Below are 27,482 nucleotides of genomic sequence, written 5' to 3' on the forward strand. Positions count from 1 at the left end.
CCAATTGGCGAAAAATCACTACGGATCGGTGGGTACTACAAATAATTCAATTTGGACATTCCCTAGAAATTGTCAACACCCCTCCCAACACTCCTCCGCTGAAGCGTGCTCACAAACACCTGCACCTCCTTCTCAAGGAAGTATCCGCCATGTTGGTAAAAGGAGCCATCGAAAGGGTCCCGGCGTCCCAGAAGGGGACGGGATTTTATTCCCACTTCTTCCTAGTCCAACAGAAAGGGGACAAACGGAGACCGATCTTGGACCTCCGGGCGCTCAACGCCTTCCTGCGGAGTCAATCCTTCCGGATGGTAACGATCCAGGAGATCCTGGGAGCGCTGGAAAGGGGAGACTCGATGGTCTCCCTAGACTTACAGGACGCCTACTACCATATCCCCATCCTCACACGGCACAGGAGGTACCTGCGGTTCGAAGTAGCAGGCAGGCATTATCAGTTCAAGGTCTTGCCATTCGGCCTCAAATCCGCGCCACGTATCTTCACGAAGTGCTTGGCGCCGGTAGCAGCCTTCCTGCGACAAAGAGGTCACCAAGTGTTCCCCTACCTGGACGACTGGCTGGTGAAGGCGCCTTCTCCGGAGGGCGCGACCGCTTCCTCCAACGCCTGCAGCGCACTTTTTCAACAGCTGGGTCTGACGATCAACCTCAAAAAATCCTGCACTACTCCATCAACGAGGATCACCTTCCTAGGGGCTACCTTAGACACGGATTGCACAAAGGCTTTCCCCTCGGAGGACAGGACCAACAAAATACTGTCTCTGGCCGCGGCGGTGGCCAAGAAGTCTCGCATCAAAGTCCGGACATTCACCTCCCTGCTAGGGATGATGTCCTCCTGCATTCTCCTCGTACCACACTGCAGGCTCCGCATGCGTCCACTGCAGGAGGCTCTGGCGAGGCAATGGAAACAGAGTTCCGGCTCGTTCGAGGACATTATCACGATCACACCGGCCATCACAAAGGCCCTTCGGTGGTGGAGAAACCGGAAACACCTGACGGCCGGCTTGCAGTTCCTCCTGCCGCCGGCACCTCTGGTCATCACGACAGATGCCTCCCTGGAAGGATGGGGCGCTGTTCTATTGGACCCTCGAGTCAGCGGCAAATGGGAAGCCCAAGAGAAACAACTACACATCAACCTCTTGGAGCTGAGGGCGGTGTATCTGGCTCTGCAGGCATTCCTACCACGTATCGGAACTTCCCCGGTGCTCGTCAAAACGGACAACACCACGACGATGCACTACCTAAACAAACAAGGGGGAACGCGATCTCTCTCTCTCTCAAGAGAATCGCAAAAAATCTGGAGCTGGTTGGTGGCCCACGGGCTCTCCCTCAAGGCGGAGTACGTTCCCGGGAAGGACAACACCATCGCGGACGCCCTCAGCAGGCAGACCTCGCTCTCCCACGAATGGGAGCTGAACGGCGACACAGTGGCCCACATCTTCTCGCACTGGGGGACCCCGAGGATCGATCTCTTCGCGACGGCAGGGAACGCCAAATACCCAAGCTACGCAAGCTGGCATCCCCAACAGGGGTCGTTGGGAAATGCTTTTTCCATCGGCTGGTTCAGCGTGTTTGCGTACGCTTTTCCTCCGTTCCCGATGATACCGAGGCTCCTCAGGAAGATGAAGACGGAGCCGTGCACCCTGATCCTGATTGCTCCGTACTGGCCGAGACAACACTGGTTCTCGGACCTGCTTCGCCTTTCCATCAGGCCCCCGATTCACCTGCGACAACACCCGAACCTCTTAACGATGTCCGGAGGCCAGGTACACCACCCGAACCTCCGCTCGCTCAAATTATCGGCCTGGCTCCTGAGCACCGAGAGTTCGGAGACCTAGAGATCCCGCAGGACTGCAGGGCCGTACTAGCCAAAGCGAGGGCGGGCAGTACGAACAAGACCTACTCGCTTAAGTGGAAGAGGTTCTGCTTGTGGTGTTCGGAACAAGGCTTGCACCCTCTACGGATCACGCCAGTACAGCTGCTACCGTACCTCCTACACCTGGCTCAATCGGGGCTGGCTCACGCCTCCATTAAGGTTCATCTGGCGGCGATTTCTAGATTCACCAGGACCTCTTCAGGACCTTCCCTATGGTCCAGTCGACTGATAAAGCAATTCCTGAAAGGGCTCTACAGATCCTTTCCGAGGCCTCGGAAAGTCCCTCCAACCTGGCAGTTGAACTTGGTGCTCAACCAACTAATGAAACACCCTTTCGAGCCCATACACCGAGCCACTCTCAAACATCTCTCCTGGAAGACGGCACTCCTGCTCGCCCTGACGTCGGCCAGAAGGGTCAGCGAACTTCAGGCGCTGTCTATTCAGGAACCGTATCTCCAATTTAGGCACGACCGAGTGGTGCTCAGGCCCAACCCTAAATTCATTCCTAAAGTGCCTTCTGATTTTCATCTGAACGAACCAATTGTCCTCAAATCATTTTTTGCGAACCCTTCCACAGCGGCAGAACGGGCGCTGCATTCCTTGGACCTTAAAAGGTGTCTCAAATTCTACTTGGACAGGACCAAAGAGGTCAGGAAGTCTTCTCAACTCTTCGTGGCCTACAGCAACCCGCGCATGGGTTTGCCCCTAACAAAACAGAGCATCTCCCGCTGGATTTCATCAGCGATTGCTTTCTGCCATGATCAGGCCGGACGGCCATTAACGGACCGAGTGGCTGCCCACTCTACCAGAGCGATGTCAACGTCAGCGGCGCTCTTCGCTGGAGTGACGATCCTGGACATCTGCCGAGCGGCGACCTGGAAGTCCCCGCACACCTTTTCCAGGCACTACTGCCTGGACATCGAACTGCAGAAGGACGCTGCAGTGGGACAAGCGGTGCTGCGCCATCTCTTCCAATAAGGTGAGCCTTACCTCGTCCCGCCATCCAGGTATGCACATTCTTCATGGTTTTTCTGCTTTATGCATGACTGTATATTACCATGTTTCTCTCATGTTGTCTGTAATTTATGCAGGCCTACTGGATGTGAGAATGTGCTTTACCACTATGCATGTATAACTGCTGGCTACTCTGATTCAGGCATGTGAATCTATGAAAGACACCCAAATACTGGATAAGAAATGCGTTACTTACCTGTAACAGCAGTTATCCAGTATTGGTGTCTTTCATAGATTCACATGCAACCCTCCCGCCTCCCCGGTAAGGACTCACGTACCTCTATGTCTACATTGCGACACCCTAGCTGGGTGCGTACGAAAATCTGAGGGACTGAGGCTCCTCCCGGGAAGGTTCTAGAGGGAGGTCGGAGCTGATTGGCTGACGATGAGAGTTCGGTCCTTTTTTACATAAGGACGTGGAAAGGCCCCAAAGGGGAGGCCCTTCGGCCTATATTCTCTATGTATGTCCTTAGGACATTACTTTTTTATGTACCGGAGGCTCCCGTCTCGGCGACGGGGAATGATTCAGGCATGTGAATCTATGAAAGACACCAATACTGGATAACTGCTGTTACAGGTAAGTAACGCATTTCTTCTTGAATGTTCTTCGCACCAAGGTGTCCTTTTCGTGAACATGTGGTAGATTAGGATAAAAATGAAATTAGTCAAATTTCGTTGATTGCTTTTTACCGGTTTCAGAGTTTGATCAGTTTACTCAAGTGTCAGCTGGCCATGGAAATATCATTTCGTCATACCCTGCAGACACCCTTCGTCTCTTTGGTCATTAGTAACTCCCCACTCCCCCCTCCTTCCCGACCCTTGCTTAAGTACACTGAAAAAGGGCAAAGGCACAGACATAGCAGCTCCCAAGGCCTTTAGGCAGATAGGTTGTAAACCAAACAAATTGAGCCACTTAAGGAAAAGGAAAACAGATGTCTAGATTGCATGAAATAACAATCACTTGGTGTAAATAAAGATCTGAAAGAAACACGTTAGTATTAGATTCCTTACCTTAGAATATCCCCAGGCGTCAGTCTGGATCCGAAAACTTTTGCGTAGCAGTACCCCTGCGCGTCGGTAGGCGTCGTCTGCAGGCGTCCCCTGCGGCTCCGCGTCACTCGTTGGCGTCGTGCGCCGTGATGACGTCGCTGGAGTATATAGACGCCGCCTCCGCGCGCTGACGTCAGTTCTTCTTTTTTCCGCGCCAGTAAGCGCAGATCCGAAGAGCAGTACTCCGGTCTTTTGACCAAGGTTTGTAAACTTCTTTATACTTTTTTGGTGCCGGTAGGATGCCCGGTTTCAAGAATTGTGACGGTTGTGACCGCACGATGTCGGTCACGGACCATCACCGACTCTGCCTCCGGTGCCTGGGCCCCGACCACGACGTGGACGCCTGCGTCGATTGCCGGGCCTTGACAAATAAGGCTAGACGGGAGCGGTCCCGCAAGCTGCTCGAGCTCCGGGTGTCGGCCCCGCGTCGAGAGCGGTCCCGGTCCGGCCGGAGGTCCAGGGAGCGTTCGAGGGAGCGGTCGCGGAGCCGTGCCGAGCGCTCCGGAAGTCGTCACCATTCATCTGGTTCCTCTGGTAGGAAGCACAAGAAGTCGGGGCGTCGTCATCGTACCTCAGACTCCCCCCGACACTCGCACGACGCGGCCGGGGGCTCGGGTGACCCCACCCCGCGGCTCCGCGAGAGTCGTTGGCGCGGTCTGCTCCATGCCCTCCGGTCCCTGGGCTAGGCGCGACGCCCGAGGAGATTGAGGCGTTCCTCATGGCCATGAGGGCGCTCACTCCTCCGGGGCCTACGGCGCCTTCGGGCCCAGTGCTACCGTCCGGGGGCCCTAGCGGTTCGGGTGTCCCTGCCTCGACGCCATCGGGTGCTCCGGCCCCGGTGCCGCCGACGGCTCCGACCCCGGCGCCGCAGCGGCCTTTGGGGTTGACGCCGGCTGGTCTACCGGCCTCTCCGGCGCCGATTCCATCGGGGTTACCCCCGACGCCGTCCCCGCACGGTGCCGGTTCTCCGGTGCCGGTTCTCCGGTGCCGGCTCCGGGCGGCGGCGTCCCCATGCCCTCCCCGAATCCGGACGCGGAGTCGGACCGGCGTCGCTCGACGCCGATGGGGCCTGTGAACCCCGAGGAGCCGGTCTACATTGTTGACTACGAATATGGAGATGATGTAGAGTACGGAGAGGGTTGGGAGGGGTCTGAGGACCCTCTGTCACGTGAGTGTCAGTACGACGTGGACTGGACAGGTGATTTGGGTGATGCCAGTGGTCTGGACGACTCTCCTAACCCTGGCTTTGTCTCGCCTCCTACCGTGGCATCGGAGGAGGGGGCTGCTTATTCAGTGGTGTTGATGAGGGCTGCCAAGGCCTTACACCTTGAGCTCCCCGTCGCGGCCGTGAGGCCTAACATCCTCACTGAGGTCTTCAAACCACAGTCATGCCCACAGGAGCCACTGCTGCCGTTTAACGAAGCCCTGTCGGACGTTCTTTTGGGCACGTGGTCCAGGCCCTCTTCAGGTTCGCCTGTTGATAGGAACGTGGCCAGACGCCACCGTCCGTGCCCGGACGACCCCAAGTTCCTGTCCACCCATCCCACCCCCGAGAGTCTGGTGATCCAGGCCTCCACTTCCCAGACCGCATTCCCGTCGGCCCCGCCCGACCGGGAATCTAAGAGGTACGACCAGTATGGCAAGAAGGTCTTCTCGTCCCTGAGTTTGGGACTGCGGTCTTGCAACACCGCTTGCCTCTTGGGCCGCTACACCCACTCTGTGTGGGATACGGTCGCGGAACTGCTGCCAGAATGCCCCATGGAGGTGCAGGCGAAGCTCGGCAAGGCTGTGGCTGAGGGCCGAGACGCAGCAAAATATTCCTTACGGGTGTGGTCTTGATACGACCGACTCACTGGGCAGAGCGATGTCCACGACGGTGGCGATTCGTCGCCACGCCTGGCTGAGATCCGCCAACTTTTCGGCAGATGTCCAGAATGCCTTGATGGACATGCCGTTTGATGGCTATCGCCTGTTAGGTGACAAGGCGGACCACGCGCTAGAGCGCTTCAAGGACTCCAGGGTCACGGCCAAGTCCTTGGGTCTCTCGACCCAGCGCCAGCAAACGGGTTCGTTTCGCTCCTTTCGTGGCCAAGGAAGGGGCGTCCCCACACGTGCTGCCAGCCAAGCGCCGCAACATTCTTATCAACGCGGTGGCGGCCGTGGAAACCGCCGTGGAGGCGGTCGGGGTCAACGGCGGGGTCAGGCCACACCTCCCCCCGCAGCATCAGCCTCCAAATCCTCCTAGTCCGTGCTTTCAGGCCCATGTGACGCCAGTGGGTGGCAGGGTTCGCCATCACCACGCCCGCTGGCGCGCAATCATATCGGACAGGTGGGTGCTGCAACTCGTCCGAAGGGGCTACTCCCTCCCCTTCGAGACCAATCCTCCAGCCATGCCACCGCAGAACCACCGTGTGTCGGGGGACCACTTGACACTTCTGCAGGAGGAAGTTACAGCCCTCTTGGCCAAGGGGGCCATCGAGCGCGTTCCTGGGCCAGAAGTAGGGCGTGGTTGCTATTCCCACTACTTTCTGGTGCCCAAGAAGGACAAAGGGGGCCTACGTCCTATCTTGGATCTACGGAACGTCAACGGCTTCCTCCGGAAGGAGAAGTTCAAGATGTTGACATTAGCTCAGGTCTTGGCTGCTCTAGACCCGCAAGACTGGATGGTAGCGTTGGACTTGCAGGATGCGTATTTTCACATCCCCGTCCTGCCGGCCCACCGGCGTTACCTGCGGTTCACGGTAGGCCAGGAGCACTTTCAGTTTATCGTGCTCCCCTTCGGCCTTACTAGCGCCCCACGGGTGTTCACAAAGGTGTTGGCGGTGGTCGCAGCCCATCTGCGCGGTTTAGGGGTTTCAGTCTTCCCCTACCTAGACGACTGGTTGTTGAAGGCGGGCTCGCCCCAGACAGTCGTCCACCACCTTCAGATGACGGCAGACCTCTTGCATGAGCTGGGGTTCTCCATCAATGTGCCGAAATCACACCTGTGTCCCTCACAAAAGCTCCTTTTCATCTGAGCGGTTCTGCACTCGGCGCAGTTTCGGGTTTATCCTCCGGAACGGCGGGTCCGGGATATACAGGCTTTGATGCCCATCTTTCAGCCGCTATCCCGGGTTTCGGTCAGGTTGACGCTGCGGCTGCTGGGGCTGATGGCTTCCTGCATCCTTCTGGTGCATCACGCCCGGTGGCGGATGCGGGCTCTGCAGTGGGACCTGAAGTTTCAGTGGGCTCAGCATCAGGGCAACTTGTCCGACCAAGTCTTGATCTCGGAGGGCACTGCGAGACAACTGCAGTGGTGGCTTACGGACCGCGATTGGGTCAGAGGCAGATCCCTCTCCCTTCCCCAACCGGAGCACGTTGTTGTGACGGACGCGTCCCTCCAGGGCTGGGGAGGCCACTTGGGAGAGGCGGAGATCAGAGGCATCTGGTCTCCGGCGGAGTCCCGGCTCCATATAAACCTGTTGGAGCTACGGGCGATACGTCTAGCACTGAAGGCATTCCTCCCCTTTGTCAACGGGAGTGTAGTGCAGGTATTCACGGACAACACCACCGCCATGTGGTACTGCAACAAGCAGGGCGGGGTGGGGTCGTGGACCCTTTGCCAGGAGGCTCTGCGTCTCTGGCAATGGCTGGAACGTCAGGGCGTGACTCTGACGGTTCAACACCGGGCAGGTTCTCTGAACGCCAGGGCGGACGAACTCAGCCGTCGGTGCTCGATGGATCACGAATGGCGTCTGAACTCGGACGTGGCGCAAGGCATCTTTCTGCAGTGGGGAGAGCCTTGGTTAGATCTATCCGCCACAGAAGAGAACGCGCAATGTCATCAGTTCTGCGCGTTGGAGTTTCCAAGACGGCACTCGCACGGCGACGCCTTTCGGCGCGAGTGGAGTTGCGGTCTGTTATACGCCTTTCCGCCTATACCACTTCTGCCCAGAGTGCTGAAGAAGATCAGGCGCGACCGGGCCCAAGTTATCCTTGTGGCTCCGGACTGGGCTCGAAGGTACTGGTATCCCGAGCTACTCAGCATGTCAGTCGGTCCCCCGATCCGCCTGCCCCTTCAGGAGGACCTTCTGTCGCAGCAGCAGGGGACGGTCCTCCACCCGAACCTGTCCAGTCTCCACCTCCATGCTTGGAGATTGAGCGGCGACAGTTGAGGCCATTTGACTTGCCTCCTGAAGTCTGTGATGTGATTCTGGCAGCCAGGCGTCCCTCCACAAAGTCGGTATGCGCCTGTCGGTGGAACAGATTTGTGGCATGGTTCACAGCAAAGGCTGTGGATCCTCTCTCTGCCCCTCTTTCCGAGGTTCTTCTCTTCCTTCTTTCTCTTGCCCAGCAGGTCTCTGCTCTGGGCACTATCAAGGGCTACCTTTCTGCCCTTTCGGCCTTTCTGAGGCTGCCTGATCAACCTTCTTTGTTCAAGTCCCCTATTGTAACGAGATTCTTGAAGGGCATCACACACATGTATCCTCCTGTTCCGTTTGTGATGCCTCAGTGGGACTTGAACCTGGTTCTCACCTTCTTGATGTGTGCTCCCTTTGAGCCACTTCATTCCTGTCCTCTCCGTCTCCTGACTTTAAAGACGGCCTTCCTGGTTGCCATCACCTCTGCCAGGAGAGTGAGTGAGCTCCAGGCTCTTTCTGTCAAACCTCCTTTCTTGTCCATTCATCCAGACAAGGTGGTTCTGAGGACTAGACCTTCTTTCCTGCCCAAAGTAGTTTCTGCTTTTCACATCGGGCAGTCCATCACCCTCCCCTCCTTCTTTCCGCCTCCGCATCCTTCAAAGGATGAAGAGCGGCTCCATCGTCTGGACCCAAAACGTGCGCTTTCATTTTATATGGATCGCACACGCCAGTTCCGGGTGGATGACCAACTGTTTGTTGGCTACGTGGGTGCGAAGAATGGACGGGCGGTACATAAACGGACCATCTCTCGGTGGGTCGTTCTGTGCATCAAAGCGTGCTACTCTTTGGCTCGGAAGGAGCCCCCTGTTGGGCTGAGGGCCCATTCCACTCGGGCCACGACGGCTACTACTGCCCTGGGCCGGGGAGTCCCCTTGCAGGACATTTGCCAGGCGGCTACGTGGGCCTCGCTGCACACCTTTGCGAGGCACTACTGCCTGGACAGTCAAGTCCGGAGGGATGGCTTCTTTGGCCGTTCTGTCCTCCAGGACTTTCTGGTGTAGGAATGTATTGGTTCGCAGACCCTCCACCGGGGTTGGTATTGCTGGGGTATCTATTCTAAGGTAAGGAATCTAATACTAACGTGTTTCTTTCAGATGAACAAGTTACTTACCTTCGGTAACAATATATCTGTAAGAAACATTAGTTAGTATTAGATTCCTTACCGACTCACCCATCCTCCCCGTTCTGCGAACTGATACCTAGGGTTAAGGACATCCCTTTCAGGGCCCTAGTTTCAAATGGCACCAGTGTTGGTTCTCACATGGCTCTGCGAGTTCTGGCGCGGAAAAGCTGTGTACAAAGAACTGACGTCAGCGCGCGGAGGCGGCGTCTATATACTCCAGCGACGTCATCACGGCGCACGACGCCGACGACTGACGCGGAGCCGCAGGGGACGCCTGCAGACGACGCCTACCGACGCGCAGGGGTACTGCTACGCAAAAGTTTCCGGATCCAGACTGACGCCTGGGGATATTCTAAGGTAAGGAATCGAATACTAACTAATGTTTCTTACAGATATATCGTTACCGAAGGTAAGTAACTTGTTCGACACCTGTAGTCTCTTGTACCCTTCACAGTACAGTGGTGAAATGCACACTTTCAGCAGTGAGCAAATATTGTGTAACCTAAAAAAAACGTGTAGTTAAATTAAAAGTGCAATGTAAACAATGTGTGGGTAAGTAATATTTTTACTTAATTTTTTAGAAGAGATTGTTTTTTCCCAAGTAGAAATTTTATTTTTTGAAACTTGTTAATTTAGGCAGTTTAATCTATCTGAGTGAGTATTTGTACTAGAAGTATTTGCACTCAGCGAGGTCTGTATGCACTGGTATGTTTTCCACTTGAGGAGACTGTTACCTAAATCATATTTACTCACAGCATGATACCAGCGTGTTTTCCTGAGGCGAAAAGCCGGGAAATTCTGACGTCTCCATATGTTGTGCTAATTGGTGTATTTTAATCCCCTGTATTTTAACTTTGCTATTTTGCACATTTGTACATTGTTTCCGCTTCCCACCTCGGACCGCACAGCCGATTTAACGCTGTCGCGGCTCGAGCCGGGGGTCAGCCGCCATCTTACGGAGGTGCAGGGATCGCGGTCTAGACTTTCAGACCCTCCCGGGTATTTAAACTGCTTCCTAAGCACTGCTCGGTGATTGATACCAGCGTGTTTTCCTGAGGCGAAAAGCCGGGAAATTCTGACGTCTCCATATGTTGTGCTAATTGGTGTATTTTAATCCCCTGTATTTTAACTTTGCTATTTTGCACATTTGTACATTGTTTCTGCTTCCCACCTCGGACCGCACAGCCGATTTAACGCTGTTGCGGCTCGAGCCGGGGGTCAGCCGCCATCTTACGGAGGTGCAGGGATCGCGGTCTAGACTTTCAGACCCTCCCACCCTCCTCCAGTATAAATGTGTGTCATTTCCCGTCCGCGCAGCGGGCGCGCCGATGGCGCGCCAAAGGCGTGCCCGTCTGCGCCCGTCCGCGCCCAACCGGGCCCCGGGGCCAGAACCCCTGGTTCTTATCCTATGGTTCTTCACCCATACACCAGCAAACAATTATTTGATTTAAGACCTCCCAGTACGCATGCAATGCATTCTCTTGACATGCTCGACCGTTTTCCACAGCACTGCCCTGACTGCCCATTTTTGTTAAATACTCCTCTTCTATGCAACAGTCAACAACAAATAATTACTACTCCTTCTCCTCCTGGATTTACATTTATTAGTCACAATTGTCGTTCTTTGCCCAAGCACAAACGCAACATTTTCGACTTGCTTACCGATGAAGCGCCGGATGCGCTATTCATCACAGAATCCTGGCTTCATGATAGCTCCGGCCCTGACATTGCCGAAGCGTTGCCCACTGACTATGCTATTGTCCGAAACGACCGTCCTAGAAGGACGGGGGGTGGTGTGGCGATTATTTTTAATAAAAAATATCAGTGTCACTCGGACCCTATCACCTTGAGCGGATTTGATGCACTGCATTTTAAGCTTACGTTAAATCCCAATAATACTCTTACAGGGCTCCTAATGTACTGTCCCCCGGGCACGGTAAATTCTTGGTATACCCAATTTTTGGATTATATTGCATCTGTGCTCATTTCTTCCAGTAATTTCTTTGTCATTGGTGACCTAAATTTACACTTGGACAATCCAAATGATAATTCAGCAGGTAACTGCATTATTGATCTTGCCGCTATGAATCTAACTCAACAAGGGTCCTACCCACAAGGGTGGGCATCTTTTAGATCCCATTTTTTCTAACTCTTCACAAATATCATGTCTTCCTGCCTTGCCTGTTTCCTGGTCTGATCATTATCTTGTTAAATTTACTGCAACACACAATAAAACACAGACCACATCCAATCCTTCTATGAATCTCAAGAAGAGAGTCTGGAAAAATCTGGACATTGCAGCTTTTAATAAAAATCTGTATGATCTCATGCCTAAATACCCACTCAACCTAGACAACATGAATGCAGCTGCCAACTCGGTAAATTCCTGGCTCTCCGAGGCTATAAATACTTGCCTCCCTTTCACAAATAAGAAAAATAATGTCCATAATTCTCCTGCCCCATGGTACAATGAAACCCTCCGTTTACATAAATCCCAATGCAAAAGACTAGAGCGTACTTGGAGGAAAGACTACTCCATCGCTGCTGGGCTTACGTACAAAGCAGAACTGAAACTTTACCGCAAGGCCTGTGCTCACACCAGAGCTACTTATGTCAACAACCTGATTACAGAAGCCATGAATAAGTCCAATGTCTTATTTAAGGTGGTAAAAGTTCTTGCTGGCTCACAGACAGTTGCTATACCCCCTCCTCTTTCCAGCAAGAAATGTGATGAACTTGCCCAGTACTTCACATCCAAAATTGATAAAATTTACAAAGACATAGCAGCCCATGAGGAATTCAATGCCAGTCCTTGTCCATCCCTCACTACTTCTTGCCTTCCCTCGGCTTCATTGAAGACTTGGCCAGACCTCGTACCCGCCACCCTCTTGGAAATTTTAAACAATATTAAATCCGGATCACCCATGGACCCCCTACCTATTTCGGTTCTACGTAAACTTGAGTTTTCTCAACTTAATGTGATCTGTACTTTATTAAATGCTTCTCTTGAATCAGCCACGGTCCCCCACAGCTGGAAGCATGCAATGGTGACCCCGCTTCTTAAGAAACCCACTGCAGATCCAAATGTTGCCGCCAACTTCCGTCCCATTTCACTGCTGCCGGCTTTTTCGCAAATTTTGGAAAGGCACATTCATTTACATCTATCACGCTTTGTCACCACCAACAATCTCCTTCACCCCTCCCAGTCAGGCTTTCGTCAAGGCTTCTCCACTGAAACCACTCTTTTAGGAGTAACTGAGAATATTCGCCAACTACTCGATCGAGGTGAAACGGCTGCACTGATATTGCTCGACCTCAGTGCAGCCTTCGATACTGTCTCGCACAGTATCCTTCTCAGTAGCCTTGCCTCTTTTGGTATATGTGACAAAGCCTTGCATTGGCTTTCGTCTTTCCTCACTGACCGGACTTTTCAAATCTTTTCCAACACTTCCACTTCCAACACTTACCTTTCTCCACATGGTGTCCCCCAAGGTTCTATCCTTAGTCCTCTTCTCTTTAATCTTTATGTTGTTCCTCTAGCACATGTTGCACATCACTCTGGTCTTAATCTCTTTACTTACGCTGAAGATTCTCAGATTGTGTTTTCCCTATCCCAAGCCGACCCTTCATCACCTTCTTCTCTGCAATCAGGTCTTAGTGACATCTCCCGCTGGATGAGCCGTAATTTTCTCAAGCTCAACAGCGACAAGACGGAGGTGCTTGTCTTTGGTAACAAGCCTGATTTATGGAGTTCGATACACTGGCCGTCGACCATGGGCGACTTACCCATTCCATCGGAACGTGCGAGAAATCTTGGGGTCCTTATCGATAGGGATCTATCGATGAAAGACCAGGCTAATAAAGTTGCAGCCACCTGCTTTACTATTCTAAGATGGCTGAGAAAAATCTTTTGGATTCTGCCTTCTGAAACCCAGAGATCTGTTGTGACGGCCCTGGTGACCTCTAGATTGGACTACAGTAACGTGCTCTATCTGGGGGCTACCAGGGCGGTCATGCACCGTCTCCAACTAGTTCAGAATGCCGCTGCACGGCTTCTGTGTGGATGCCGGAAATACGATCCAATCACTGAACGCATCAAGCAACTCCATTGGCTTAACCTTGACAACCGGGTAAAATTTAAGGCACTATGCTTTATGCATAAGATAAAAATCGAAGCTGCCCCCACTTATCTCCAATCACTCGTCAAACCCTATGTACCCGCACGCTCTCTCCGTTCTTCTTCCCAACACCTGTTCTGTGTGCCTAAGTTTAGGCTTACCAGAGTGGGTGGCCATTCCTTTGCTGTACTAGGACCCAAACTCTGGAATTCTCTTCCCCTGGACCTACGAGTGGAGCATTGTCATCTTCGCTTCCGCAAAGCGTTAAGACCTGGCTTTTTGCCCAATAACTCCTCTTCGGGATCACTATGCTATTACTGTCAATTAGCGCCGGGAAACCCTTACGGGTAGCTGTCGCGCTCTATAAGATTAATAATAAATAAATAATAAATAAATAAATAAATGGTGCGAATCAGGAAAGTAGTCGTTATGTAATAATTCTTGCACCCTACAAATCCCAGTAGTGGGCAATTACTGGGTAGATGTAAAGGCTGGTCCTTCAGAAACAAGGAGTGAACCAAACTGGATTAATTAATATGGGAGAATGTGGTTATGATTGTAGCGCATCGAAACATGGAGACTTATGGAGAATGGTGCTGACGGAGAGCTGTCTAGTGGTGACAAAGTAGAGAGGGCGGGAATCCAGGATCTTGGCAATGGTGTGCTATCATGAATTGAGCTCTGGCATTAGGGAAAGCTTCAGGCATAGACTGTGGATCAGATGCTAGCAGGTTAAAATATTTTGTTGTCAGTGCTTGCCTGCCTTTAGAATTGACTCTGTTTTTTTCCCTCCCAAAATGCTGTAGAAACGCAGGCGCCCAACACTAGGAGTACAGCTCGATGATAAACGCAAGGAGATGTTGAAGAGCCACCCATTGTCTGTCTGCATTAACCTAAAGTGCAAAGGTAATAAAATTGTACACGCGAGCAGTGGTGGGTTCAGAAGGAATGCATGAAGGTCTTGCGATGTAACCAGCAGGTGATGACCCAAAATAATAATAATAAGTAGTGACATTGGTTTACAATTGTTGGACTCTTAGATGAAACATTCAGTGACCTGATAAATGTAATGCAGTAAACCTACATAGTTGTTTCATTGATAATTTTGCACGCATGTGCTTTGTTCCCTAAATAATGTTTTTCATTTTCATCCTCACATATCTCATTGACAGTTGTAAGCATTAGAATATCTCTGATATCCCTGTGTTATGGGCGGATCTTTTCTCTTCACAAGGAGGCTCCGAATATCCATTAGTTTAGTCCCCTCTCTGCCCTTCAACCTCCAAGATACAATTTTTACATATGTGGCACTCTTCTGTGAGATAAACTGTGTTGACCTTTTCAAGACTTCTCACCACCTCAGGAATGACACTTAAGCAACCTAGCCGGCACGGTGCATCCAAGGGTAGCAGAAGAGATAATCTTGCAGTTCCCCCCCAAAGTGATGTAAATGTGTTGATGTTGGAGGACCTTGAATGTATTGCAGAGCCAGGGTCAATGTGGTTGCCCAAAGAGGCACTAAAGTATCAAACATTGACACTTCTACTAGAACTGGGGTCTCCTCTTTTTGTGTATACATAATTCTGTGCTCCCAGCGCCACACTGTTATTTTCTCAGGCTCCTCTCTTCATCCTCAATTGATGCATTTCATCAGTGCTTCTTTGCAGGACATTGCGATCTACTGCTGTTGGACTCTGTCATCTATATTCTTTATGCCCTGAGGTTGACCCCATTAATTAAATTCCATATATAGAAGCGACTCAGATTGTGAATTATTCAGCAATGTTATGCTGTAAAAATAATGTGCACTCATGTTTATGCTCCTACCCTTAGACCTTAGAGGTGCTCTCTGAAAACCTAGCCAGTGCAAGTGTGCTAGGTAACCGGTCTTAGCCCGCCTGTCACCACAGATGTGTTTCTTACCCCCAGGTGTGAGGGCCTTTGCTCTCAGAAGGTTAGGAACACAAGCCTGATCGGGATGAGAGTGTTTACACCCCCTCCCACTTGATGGCTTGCGAGTTAGCATTCCAAGGCAGGGAGTTTACAAAAACCACCGCTGCTGCCTTGGTATACAAATCTGGCTTCCATCACAGGAGAGGGTGCTGACACTTCCAACCCCCCCAATGACCAGGGCCCGTTTGGCACCTGGGCAAGTCAGGAAAATTAGTAGTCGGAGAGGAGTGTTCACCTTCAGGTAGGTTCCACCCCTAAGGTGGACCGCCTAAAGTGAAGACAACATTTCAGAGTCTGCCATCTTTGTGAGATACTTGATGGCTTTACTGAAAATAGAAATGTTTGGTATCAAACATCTCATATTTATAAACCCACACTGATTCCAATGTTAAATGTATTAGTACATGCACCCAGAGGGCACTTTAGAGTTGCCCCCTGAAAACCTGCCAGCTACTGTTCTGACTGCTTTAATCCAGCCTGTCACCACAGATGAGTTTCTGACCCCCAGGATTGATGTCCTTTTCCCTCAGGAAGTTAGAAACAAAGTCTGGTCGTGCAAAGGGCATTTACACCCCTTCCCACAAGATGACCTGTGAATTAGCATTCCAAGGCAGGGGGGCTCAAAGCTCCCTCTGCCTTTGGCACCCTCTGAAAACCTATCTACTACTAGTGTGCTAGCTGACTGGTCTTACCCAGCCTGCCACCACAGACTGGTTTCTGACCTCCAGGGGTGAGGCCTTTGCCCACAGAAGGGCAGAAACAAAAGCCTGATCGGGCAGAGAGTGTTTACACCCACTCCCTCTGGATGGTGTGCATGTTCGCATTCCAAGGCAAGGAGTTTAAAAAAGACACCGCCTTTAGTATGCAAATCTGGCTTCCCTCACAGGAGAGTATGCTGACACTTTCAGACCCCATTGATCGGGGCCTGTTTGGAACCTGGGCAAGGCGGGAAAATGAGTAGTCAGAGAGGTGTGTTCACCTTCAGGCTAGTTCCACCCCTAAGGTGGGCCACCTGAAGTGGATACTACTTTTCAGAGTCTACCATCTTTGTGATGGCAAACTTAAGAACTGCGAGACAGGGTTATTCCCACTGGAAGTGACCATATAGGAGGCATAGTGACCGCAGCGGCAAGTAACCCATTGGCTACTACCCTACACTCCCTTACCACTCCTAAATCTAGTATTTAGGGGAGCCCCTGGCACCAGAAAATCTGATCCCGCAGACCCAAAAGAAGGACCAAAGAGCTGTGAAAAGTAAGAACTGAACAAGAGCCAACTGACTTAGCGCCAACCCTCCTGGCCTGTTCGACTGTTCTGGACAATTGCTCTAAACTTGGCTCCCCCTGGAAGCTGCTGATCCTCCAAAGTCTGGGAGGAACACCAGCACTTCTCCAAAGACCCAGGAACTCCTGTGGAGCAGCAGAGCTGTTACCCTGCCTCCTGCAGGTACCCCAGATCGAGCTGTGAGGATTCTGGACTGCAAAGACCTGACGCCGTAAAGAACCACTGCACCTGAGCCGCCTAGCCCAAGTTAAAGTGGTCCAACAGTGCCAGTGTGGTCCCCAGACACTCCAGACTCTAAGCCCACCTTGTGTTTCCCTCCTGTGGACTTCTCGTTGCTGCCTGCAGCCTCTGTGTGCAGGCCCTTTCAATCCATGCTGACTCCGGTGACGAAAACTCGATGCTTCAAAACACCTCTGCACAAGTCTCCTCTGGCCAGAGCAGAAATGGACCGAAGGTGCCTCGCCTGTTGGTTCAGCCCGACTGTTCCAACCCCTCCCCCCCCCCCCGTCCAAACCCCAACCAATCTCCATTGACTAACATTGAGCACCTAACGCTGTCATGTACCACTGCACCCGGCCGCCCTAGGGCCGCTGGCGGTGACCTGCTAGTGCTGCCTTAAGCCTTGTCTCATACTCACCTTAAGCCCTGAGGATTGGTGTCTTAAGTCTCTGCAAAGAAGCTGTATGCAGTATTGCTTTTTCCTCCTATAGGATATCATTGCCATCTATGAACATTGCAGTGTGTCCATTTTTGAAACCTGAAAGTATTTCTATCACAAAACTTAACATACCCGTTCATATTGATTTTGGTACCTATGTATAGATGGATAGATAGGTGTATATAGATTCAAGTTATTTTTATAAGTTGGTTTGGATCTCCTTATTGAGTGGTGTGTACTATTTATTTTCAGATATCTAACTCTCCTCTCTGATGAGCCTAAGGCTGCTCGACCACACTACCCCCTAAAAGAGCACTTTGGCATTGCTAGAGAAAGCCACTGTCCACTCATAAGGGAATACCTGGACTCTTTGCACTGTATACCTCTCTTTGGTATACTATATGAAGAGCCAGCTTCCTATAATGAACACCCATATTAGGTGTATTAAAACAAATTCACTAGCACAAAGGAGCAGAAATTGCTACAGATAGCATTGCTTTCCTTTTTCCTCATAGATATTGGTTATTTGGCTGCCAAGACTATTTTTCCCCTTTGGAGTTCCACATTTGTTGGAACAAAATGTAGAGCTTAACCTTGACTTTCACTTTAGATACTCTTGTTACCAGACAATGGTGTTTACCAAAGCTTCTACACAGGATCAAATGTATCTGAATTATGTAACACCTCAATTTTGTTCTTCTTGGCAGTCCTTCTCTTGTCAAAACCTGCAACTGGTGGCCTGCTGGAGATCTCAGCAGGATTTTGTTCCGATGTCACATGGAAATTGCTTTTCAGTACAAGTGAAATAACACCAGTAATGTATTGTTTTTGCAAAGTAGGAGCATAGGTCCATGGTCCTATTCATTTTTAAACTACTTTTATAATGGGTCAGTCATAACAAGATACACTTATTGGTTCAGCAACTAGGAGGTGTCCACAATGAGCAAGCAAGACCCCATAGCAGACTCTTATTGTGAGAGTGACCACTTTGCCGCAGATTGAAACAAACAAGACAACCCTTTGCATCCAGTCAAGCAAGTCCAACATCTCTGGGAAGTGCACTGTTAAGGTAATGCTGGGCACTGATGTTCAGTTTTCTGCTCATCTCTGGAAGCTTTGTTTTCGAAATTTAAATACAAACTGCAACACTTAACATGAAAGGCACTTTAATTTTAGTGATTGCAATTGCTTGGCGATTTGGCCAATCCCCGGCCCTGCTGACGCGCAAGCCAATTTAAATCTTTCAATATTAGTTCTTGCTGAGGATGCATCCTAATGTTCTACCCAAAATTGGTACTTATTTGCATATTAATCAGTCTGTCTTCACTCATTCCCAAGTTAGAATGCTTGGAACCTTACGTTACTGCATAGAAGAAGATAGAGATGTAAGGCTATCTAGTATTTTAGTTTCATAAGAGCAAGGTGAATTGTAAAACATTTAAACTTATGTTGATCTTAAAATCAAAGCAGCATCCATTTCATATTGATGCTTTTTGATAATGGTTGAACTCTGAGAATTATTTAGTAGTGTTGTTCTTGGGCAGTCAATGGGTAGTGCGCAGTGTTGGTGGTTTGGATTTGTATTTACTAATAGCATCCTAGGACCACCAGTTCTAGTGCACACCAGTGTTAACCGCAGAGTTTATTTTCGGAGCTTCACCCTCCAGAGCCAGCATGATGAAGTAGTTAAGGCATAATCTATGAACTAGTAAAGGTTAGTGGTGCAATAAATCATGAGAAAGAACATTGCACAAACTGTATTTACAGTCGGAGCGAACACTTAGACGAAGAATAGGCCTTTAGTTACATGTAGGTAAACAAATGAAAATCTGTACACACAAAAACACAAAAGTTACTAGACCCTTCTGGGGCTGAGGTAAGACCAAAATCATATTTATAGCATTTACATGCAAAGTCAAAAGTTTTCTCCGATTTTAAACATACTGTTCACTATTAACCTAAGCAGTAGTGATCTTGGTTTCTGAAACCATTGGGGTTGTTGCCTCTCACTACAGTCTTTCTACCCACTGTATTTATTTTGGCTGTAGTCGTAGACATTAATAATCAATCTGTTGTGTTCAATATGATGTGTCTGTGACCATTGCCCAGACTATTTTGTTGCTCTGGGAGGAAGTCTGGGTCTGGGAATTAGGCAATTTGATGGGCCCTCAAAAGCATTCCCAGCTAAAACCATTCCATAAACTTGTGAATTGGGAAAAAAGAACCCCACTGGTCAAACCTGGAACTCAAGTGCAAACTTTGTGTGTGCCAGTATGCTAATTAATTAACTTGTGCATCTGTAGCCCACTTAACGGGGTCATTGGATACCAGTATTTGTTCTTCAGCATGACCAGTGAAATAATCAAGTGATCAGTGTTCATTTTGAAAAGGGGAAGTGTCTCTGAATGGTGCTAGCATCCTCAGAGATGTCCTTGATGAGGGTGATTTTTTTGCAGGCACTTACTGACATGCACGCTCAACCATTGTGAGAAAGTGCCTCTTTTTGCATGGTTAGCCGCCGCTTTTTGCTTGGTTTTAATGTGTTTCCATTGTAGTGCGCAGGGTCCCTGCCAACCAGGTCCCCTGTGCCAGTGCTTCTTCCCTACAAACAAATCCCCAATTGGTCCTCCCCCCCTCATAAAATGCTAGTAAATGGTACCCTGAGTAACAAAGGTATTGGACCATGCTTCTGCCCTTGCAGCCCCCATGCCCATGTGAGGGAGAAAATGATGTTTGATGTTTGATGTTTGTTGGTTTTTGTATAGCGCACATACACTCCATGGAGCATCTTGGCGCTGCTGATTTCACTGCAAAGATGAAATATTTGGGGATGGTAGCTGAGCTGTAGAAGTCCTTAGATTAGAGTCTTACATTTTGCATCAGATAATCCGTAAATCCATGTTTTTAGAAGTTTTTTATAGATTTTTTCTGATGGTGATGCTCTAAGTTTAGCTGGAAGGGCATTCCAGGCCTTGGCGCCTAGGACTGCTAAGGATTTGCCACCCTTGGTGGTCAGTCGAAACTTGGGTATGGTCATTAGATTAGCAGTGGCTGATCTAAGTTCCCTATTTGGGAGGTATCTGTGGAATTTGGTTGACAGATATTTGGGTCCGCATTTATGAAAGCCTCTGTATGTGATCAGAAGGACTTTGAATAGTATCCGTTTTTGGATGGGGAGCCAGTGCAACGCATTCAGAGCAGCTGATGCGGATGATCTCCTAGGCCATCTTAAGACAAGCCGGGCCGCCGCATTTTGAATCATTTGCAGTTTGTGCAGGGTGGATTTAGCTGCTCCTGCGTACAAACTGTTGCAGTAATCGATTCTCGATGTTATGAGAGCGATTGCAACCGTACGGCGGGCGGCCAGTGGGAGGTAGTCAAAAAAATTTCTGAGGCCCTTGATTATGTTGAAACAGATACCGGCCACTTCTTTGGATTGCTGTTTAAAGGACAGCATATCGTCAAACTTTATACCTAAGTTGCGTGTGGCACTGATGGTATTGGGAGGGGCTTCTGCGTCTGATGGCCAGCATGTAAGAGGGGAAAAGATGTTATTTTTCCCGAAGGGCAGGATCTCTGTTTTCGCAGAGTTGCACTTTAGATGGTTATTGTGCATCCATCCAAAAGTCGCAGTTAGGCAGTCTTTCAGTATCTGTTCAGCCTTTCCTGTATCTTCATCTAAGACCAGGACCAATTGGGTATCGTCTGCATATGCAACCGTGGTTACATTATGCGTGGCAATTAGGTTGATCAGGGGTGCCATGTACAGATTGAACAAGGTTGGACTCAAGCTAGAGCCCTGGGGCACCCCTGACCTAACCTCCTTCTCCTCTGAGTAGAAGTGTCCCAATTTGGTTATTTGTTTTCTGTGGAGCAGAAAATTTGTGAACCATTTCAACACGGTGCCCCCAATGCCTGCCTCAGCTAGGCGATGTAGTAATATGGTGTGGGACACCGTGTCGAATGCTGCAGATAAATCCAGGAGAATCAGGACTGCCTTCTTCCCCTGGTCAAGAGCCGCTCTAATGGTTTCTGTCGTTGACAGGAGTGCTGTTTCTGTAGAGTGATTGGCTCTGAAACCTGCCTGGTTTGGGTGTAATATATTGTTTGTTTCCAGAAATGATGAGTTGTTTATTTACCAGGGTTTCGGCACATTTACATAACGCGGGGAGTTGTGAGATGGGTCTCAGATTAGTTAAGACGGATGGATCGTGTAGTGGTTTTTTTTGTAGGGGTTTTACTATCGCCGTCTTCCATGTGCTGGGGATTTCCCCCGACTGGAGTGAGGCGTTTATGATGGAATTAATCATGGGGTTGACCTCATTTTTGATTTCATGGACTAGTGCCGGAGGGCAGGGATCCAGTGGTGATCCTGATTTAATTTTTGACATAGTATGGGATGTCTCATGCAGATCAATTGTAGTAAAAGAATTCCATCTAATTTTATCTGGGCTGGTTTCTACAGCTAGATTGTCGGTGTTTTCAATCACTTCAGGAAAGTGTTTTATGATGTTAACTATTTTTTGTTCAAAATAATCTGCGATTTCATTGCAGAAACTCTGTGATGGAGGTATTTCCTGTGACAAAAACCCTGGATCTCGGAAACTCTTTACCACATGAAAGATCTCTTTTTGGTTATTCTGAGATGTATCTATTTTGTTAGTGAAATAGTTTATTTTATTTTGTTTGATTTGAGCATGATATTTTCGTCTGGCTGTTTTATACTTGTCTTGGTCCTCTTTTTTATAATATTTACGCCATGTACGTTCTAGCTTGCGTACTGCGCGTAGTGTCTCTTTGAGGTCTTTAGTATACCAGGGGGCAGAGACTTTCCGTTGTTTAGGTTTTGATTTGGTTGCTCCTCCCGAGGTTATTTTCTCCCCTATTTTTCTCATCCAATTTTCATAGTTGAGATTATCCGAAAACACATTCTCAGTGGTCAAAGGTTTGTTTTCTTTAACCCATATGGGTAGATCCGGATGTTCGATTATTTTTGTCCAACAGGGAGTTGGTTTCTGAGGTCTGGGTCCATTTGGTTGGGTTCTGTTGGCTTCCCTTGTTGTAAGGTGAAATGGTATAAAGCTATGGTCAGTCCACGTCTGAGGCAAAGGGGTAGATACCTTGATAGTCTCAAGGTTAGAGCAGACACAGTCTAAGGTATGGCCAGCTATATGTGTGGGATCTTTCGTGAGAATCTTAAGTCCAAGCACCTGCATGATATCTTTAAAGCATTGTGCATTTGGGTCTGTCATATTATCAAGGTGAATGTTTATGTCTCCCAGTAGTGTGAAATTAGCTGCTTTAAGCGTCAAAGCAGTAATTACCTCCCCCATGCTATTCAGAAAATTGTCCATTGGTCCTGGGGGGCGGTAGATTAGTGCTCCAGAGAACATAAAGGAGTCATGGGCCTGTATATTGAAGGCTAAACTTTCTGCACCTTTAATATCCTGTAACTCGGAGATGCTGCATGTGAGTGTCTCACGGTGTATTATAGCAATCCCCCTCCTCTATGTATCGGTCTGTCGAGTCTTTGTATGTTATAACCAGGTGGTAGTGCGCAGGTAATATCAGGATTTGACCATTCTCTTAACCATGTTTCTGTGATCATAAGGCAATCCAGATTGTTCTCTGCGAGTAGGTCATATATGTGCAGGGCGTTTTTGCACATGGATCGTGCATTTATTAGTCCACCTGTAATAGTTTTATATATACTTTTAGGGGAGGTCTTAACATAAGGTTGTAATGTGAGTTTACACTTCATACATGTAATAGGTCCTTGCCATTTAGCAACCTCTATGAAATGGTTGCATTGTTTAGAGGTGTGATTAAGAGACAGAAGTTTATCTCTGGTTACCTGTACAGATGGCATTTTGAGCAGGTACAGCAGCCCCCAGCCCGTCCTTAGCGCGGACTTCGGCGCGCTTCCGGCGCGCCCGCTGATCGCGTCCGCTGCGCGGAGGGATCACTGTATGCTTTTATACACGAGGCTGGGAAGTCTAGATAAAGTTGATATGGGTGCCATGTCAACCGCCACTGCCTGAAGGCATGGGTAAGTCATCCCTCTTGCAGGCCTCACAGCTCTAAGGCCGGGTGCACTATACCACAGGTGAGGGTATATCAGCAGGAGCGGATATGCCCCTACAATATTGGGGCTGATTCCTTAATATTGTAAGTGCCAAGGAAACCATAGAGAGTACATGGGCTGGAAACTGCTAGAGTTCCACAGCACCATGATGGCTTCACTGAACACAGGAGTGTTTGGTACCAAACTACTCCTCGCAATAAATACACAATGATGCCAGTGTGGAATGTATTGAGCCATGTACCCAGAGGGCACCTCAGAGGTGCCCCCTGAACACCTACCAACCCTGGTGTGGTCTCTGACCGTCTGGAGGCAGCCAGCTACCAACAGACATGTTTCTGGACCCCTGGATAGAGAGCACCTCTCCCTGGTGAGCTGAAAAAAATCACATCCTGGGCAGAGGTTTTGCCCCTCATCCCCCAGGATAAGCCAGTGCTCGAAGAGGAAAGTTTCAAAAGGCCTGCTGCCTTTGTGATGCGACCCCCAGCCGCTGCTGCTAGAAGCAGATGACAGCCCCTGATTTTCACCTCCACTTTGGGCAGGAAAACTTAGAAGAATAGGAGGTGTGCCCACCTCTGCCAACTCCACCCCTAAGGTGGGAGAGGCGAGGTGCAGCACATCTTTCCGTCCCCACCATCTTGAAGATGGGAACACCCCCTTCTATCATGGAAAGGTCTGTGTCCCCCCTCCCCCCAATGGAAGGTGGCATAATAGAGGGTGTAGTCACCCCAGGTAAGGTGCCCATAGGCCCTACCTGCTACTCCCCTAAAACTGCCCTAAATCTAGTATTTAGGTGGCTCCCCCAGACCTGTAAAGTAGATCTGTGATGACGTAAGAAGACGACCCTGCAGAGAAGACTGAAGATGACGACTGCCTTGACCCCCAACCCTACTGGCTTGTCTCCAGATTCTGCGAACCTGCAACCAGTCTTGCAGCCAGTGACCTCTGAAAACCCTGGGAGCACGGCTGCCTCCGAAAAAGACTCCAATCTCCCGTGGACAGTGGGCCTGCCCAAGAAGAAACCAGCTCTAATGACCCCGGATCCAGGCAGAATCTGCGTTTTCTGCTCTCTTTACACCCGACATCAACTGGCCGAGCCCGAGTGGCTCTCATGTGCAGGGAAGTCTCCCCAGCGATCCTGGCTTAATGCCCAGCATTGGCTGACGTTTCCTGATCTTCACGGCGGCACCTGTAGTGTGAATCCAGAGGCACCCTCTGACGTCGAAAGGCACCCCTGCACCCCTAATCCTAATTGACCTGAACTGATGGTGCCCCTATGACCCTCTACATCTCTACTTACCTCTGCTGTCTGTGGTCTTCGTCCTGCAACCTCCAGTGCCTCGTTTGTGCAGCCTCTTTACCAAAAGAAGAATCCCCATTGAAACACATTGGTCGCCCAATGCCGAAATTGCACACTGCACCCGGTCGCTACTGTGCCGCTGATGGTGTATGTTTGGTTTTGCGTATAATTTTCTAAAATTGGTCCGGATCTCCTTCTTGAGTCATGTTTCCATTATTGATCAATGTTGTGCATTAAATGTCTTACACTCCACTGTGTTAGGCCTAAGTCTGCTCGCCCACTCTACCACTACTAGAGCACTTTGCGTTTTACATGTTTCCCTGTACACCTTTGGGGAGCGCCTGAAGTCTGTGCAGCGTATTACCACCTAGTGGCAATATCATATTCTGAGCCAGCTACTAACAACCATTACCAATAGGAAACCAGGATTTTGTCCAGCTGTGAGGTCTATAGTGAGAACTGTTGGAGCTAGTTAGTTCAGTAGGTTCTAGAATGAGGGCAGCCAGCCCCAGGCATTAGGACACTGCTCCAAGATCTAGGTGAAGAGGCAAAACCTCTGTGCCCATCTACCTCAGGACCCATAGTTCTGAATTTGTGGACTGTGCAGGCTCACTGCATTGTCAAACTGGAGAGCACATCTTGCCAGTGTGGCTGCAAGGACCTTTTTGCTCCTGGTCCTTTGTTTTCTCTTGACTAGGTCTGCAGAGGTTTTCAGTATTGGGCATAGCCTAACCATGTGGTGTAGGAAGCTGGCTCTCTCTATATATTGTACCAAAACAAGGTACACTGAGCAGAAAATCCAGACAACCCTTATTGGTTTACAGAGGCAAAAATGATAGCACCTAATGCTCTCTTTGAGGGTAGTGTGGGTGAGCAGTTTAGGCTTATCAGAGGGTAGTGTTAAGTATTTGTTGTACTCCGAGGCAATCAATGAGACACACTCCAAGAATAAATCTGAGACCAATTTAGAGAAATAAGTCCTATTTTTATGTAACGTTTGATACCAAGATCTACGTAGGCAAGTAAGTACTTTTTAAAATATCGATTTTCGACTGCAAGTAAAATGCTCACTGTGAGAAGTTGGCCTGATATGTAGTGTTTCCAATTCTGGAACCACTTGGTATCAGTCCAAACAAACCCCAAAGATGTCTGGTTGTAAGTCAACCTTGTTAGACAAGCTATCCTAGTGGTAGCATGGACTAAGCAGCCTTAAAGGCTTAACTTAAGAGGTCGTGTTAAGCGAGCTGTTTTACCACATACAATCCTGTAATCAAATGAAAGGACACCACACAAGTATATATTATAAAAATATATGTGTTTATTTCTAAATTAATCCCCAGTACTCTTTATGAGGAAAGGGGCACAAGTGTTAAATCAAAAGCACAGTATAACATATAAAGTTGCACAATTATGGATGAGGGCGGGTGGCCACTCAAACCATATATTAAGAAAGTGGTATAAGAGATACCAATCGAACAGTGGTTAGGCCTAGGGCCTAGAGAATCGCTGGGAGCAGTCAGGACTAGCAATGCTGAAGTCGGGAGTAGCCCACGGAATTCGGGTGCAGCACGGAAAGTGCGGCTTACACCAATGCAATGTCAATGGTGCGTAAAAGTTACACAAAGTGAGTTTAAAGATACTTCCGCTGAACCTAGAGGAACAAAACTTAAGACACAGACCCTAGAGGTGTGGACCAGTGTAGGAACACCGGCGTTGCAATGTTACCGCACCCACTGGAAGTGGATGCACAGGGTCGAAGTGGCGTCGGGTTTTGACAAGCAGGCTCTTGGTGCTTGGAGCTGAAGAAGCTGCAGGCGATGTGAAGCAGAAGTGTCCGGTGTGATCCAAGGGCGGATCGAAGTCGAGATGTATCTGAAAGCAGAGGGGACAGAGTCTGGGTCACTCAGCAGTGACCAGGGTGGAACCAGGACGGAACCAGGCAATGTCGGGCGCAATCAGATGGTTGTCGAGAGGCTTCTCTCCGCTGTCACGTGGGCTCTGGGGCATCTGCGACGTCCAGGAGCAGGTCACAATCTGTCCCACTCAGGCTCTCGCTGTCAGCTTCAAGATTGCAGCAAACAGCCCTTGGCAAAAGCAATCCACGCGGAACCGGGAGATTGCTTCTCACTCGAACCAGGAGGGTCAGAGTGGGGGCTCCTTTTCACAGGAGCTGATGCAGATCTGGAGCAACCAGAAAAGCAAGTCGTATTCAAGTTTTTGTCGGCACCAGGGCCACAAGCCAGCTGGCAAGTGACCGGGCCAATGCGTCGAGCCAACACAAGCAGAAGGGCCCCACGCAGCACTCGTCGAGTGTGGGGGGGGGGGTAGCTTTTGTGCAAGTGTAGCTCGGGGTGGGGGCTTCTCAAACCCAGGTGTACAGCTTCGAGGGTCACTCGTGGGCTGCACGGTCAGCGTCTCGTGGCCTTTTCAAGATGGCATGCCCCACGCTTCCGGTCGCCTCCACGGGTCTCAGCTCTGCAGGGACTGTGGATCGGGCTGGGAGAAGGCAGGCAAGCTTGATCTCGTCGATCTCTGTCGCTCGAGTTCCGGCGGGAACTGCAACAAAGCAAGGGTCGAGGGCTGGATGGTGCCTGTATGCACAGGGTGGTCACTCCTCGACCACAAGGGAGATTCTTCAGTCTTCTATGTTGATTAGAATGTCGAAGGGTCCAGAATTCGTTCTTATGTTTCTTCAGGATGATCTGAGTTGCATTGGCACTGCTCCCACTCTTATTCGAATCTGGTGGGCTGGACATCCTGCTAGGTCCCCTCCTATGGGTGGGACCCAGAAAGGGGGTGGTTACACCCATTTCCTTTGATCCAGGCCGCGC

The 27,482-nt window shown here is 49.8% G+C and overlaps 1 protein-coding gene across 4 annotated transcripts in view; it reads left to right on the forward strand.

Annotated features, from left to right (window-relative positions):
* The window catches only part of THOC5 (THO complex subunit 5), a 388,784-nt gene that overhangs the window by 192,472 nt on the left and 168,830 nt on the right, over positions 1-27,482 (forward strand). For all 4 annotated transcript variants that reach the window (XR_015300896.1, XR_015300897.1, XM_086943231.1 and 1 more), the window contains exon 11: positions 14,181-14,280. Coding sequence is in view for 2 of the 4 variants with exons in the window: in XM_086943231.1 (XP_086799357.1) it covers positions 14,181-14,280 (100 nt within the window). In the remaining 2 variants the exon portion in view is untranslated. The remainder of the gene's footprint in view (positions 1-14,180; positions 14,281-27,482) is intronic.

This window comes from Lissotriton vulgaris, chromosome 11, assembly GCF_964263255.1.
Source record: "Lissotriton vulgaris chromosome 11, aLisVul1.2, whole genome shotgun sequence".
NCBI lineage: Eukaryota > Metazoa > Chordata > Amphibia > Caudata > Salamandridae > Lissotriton > Lissotriton vulgaris.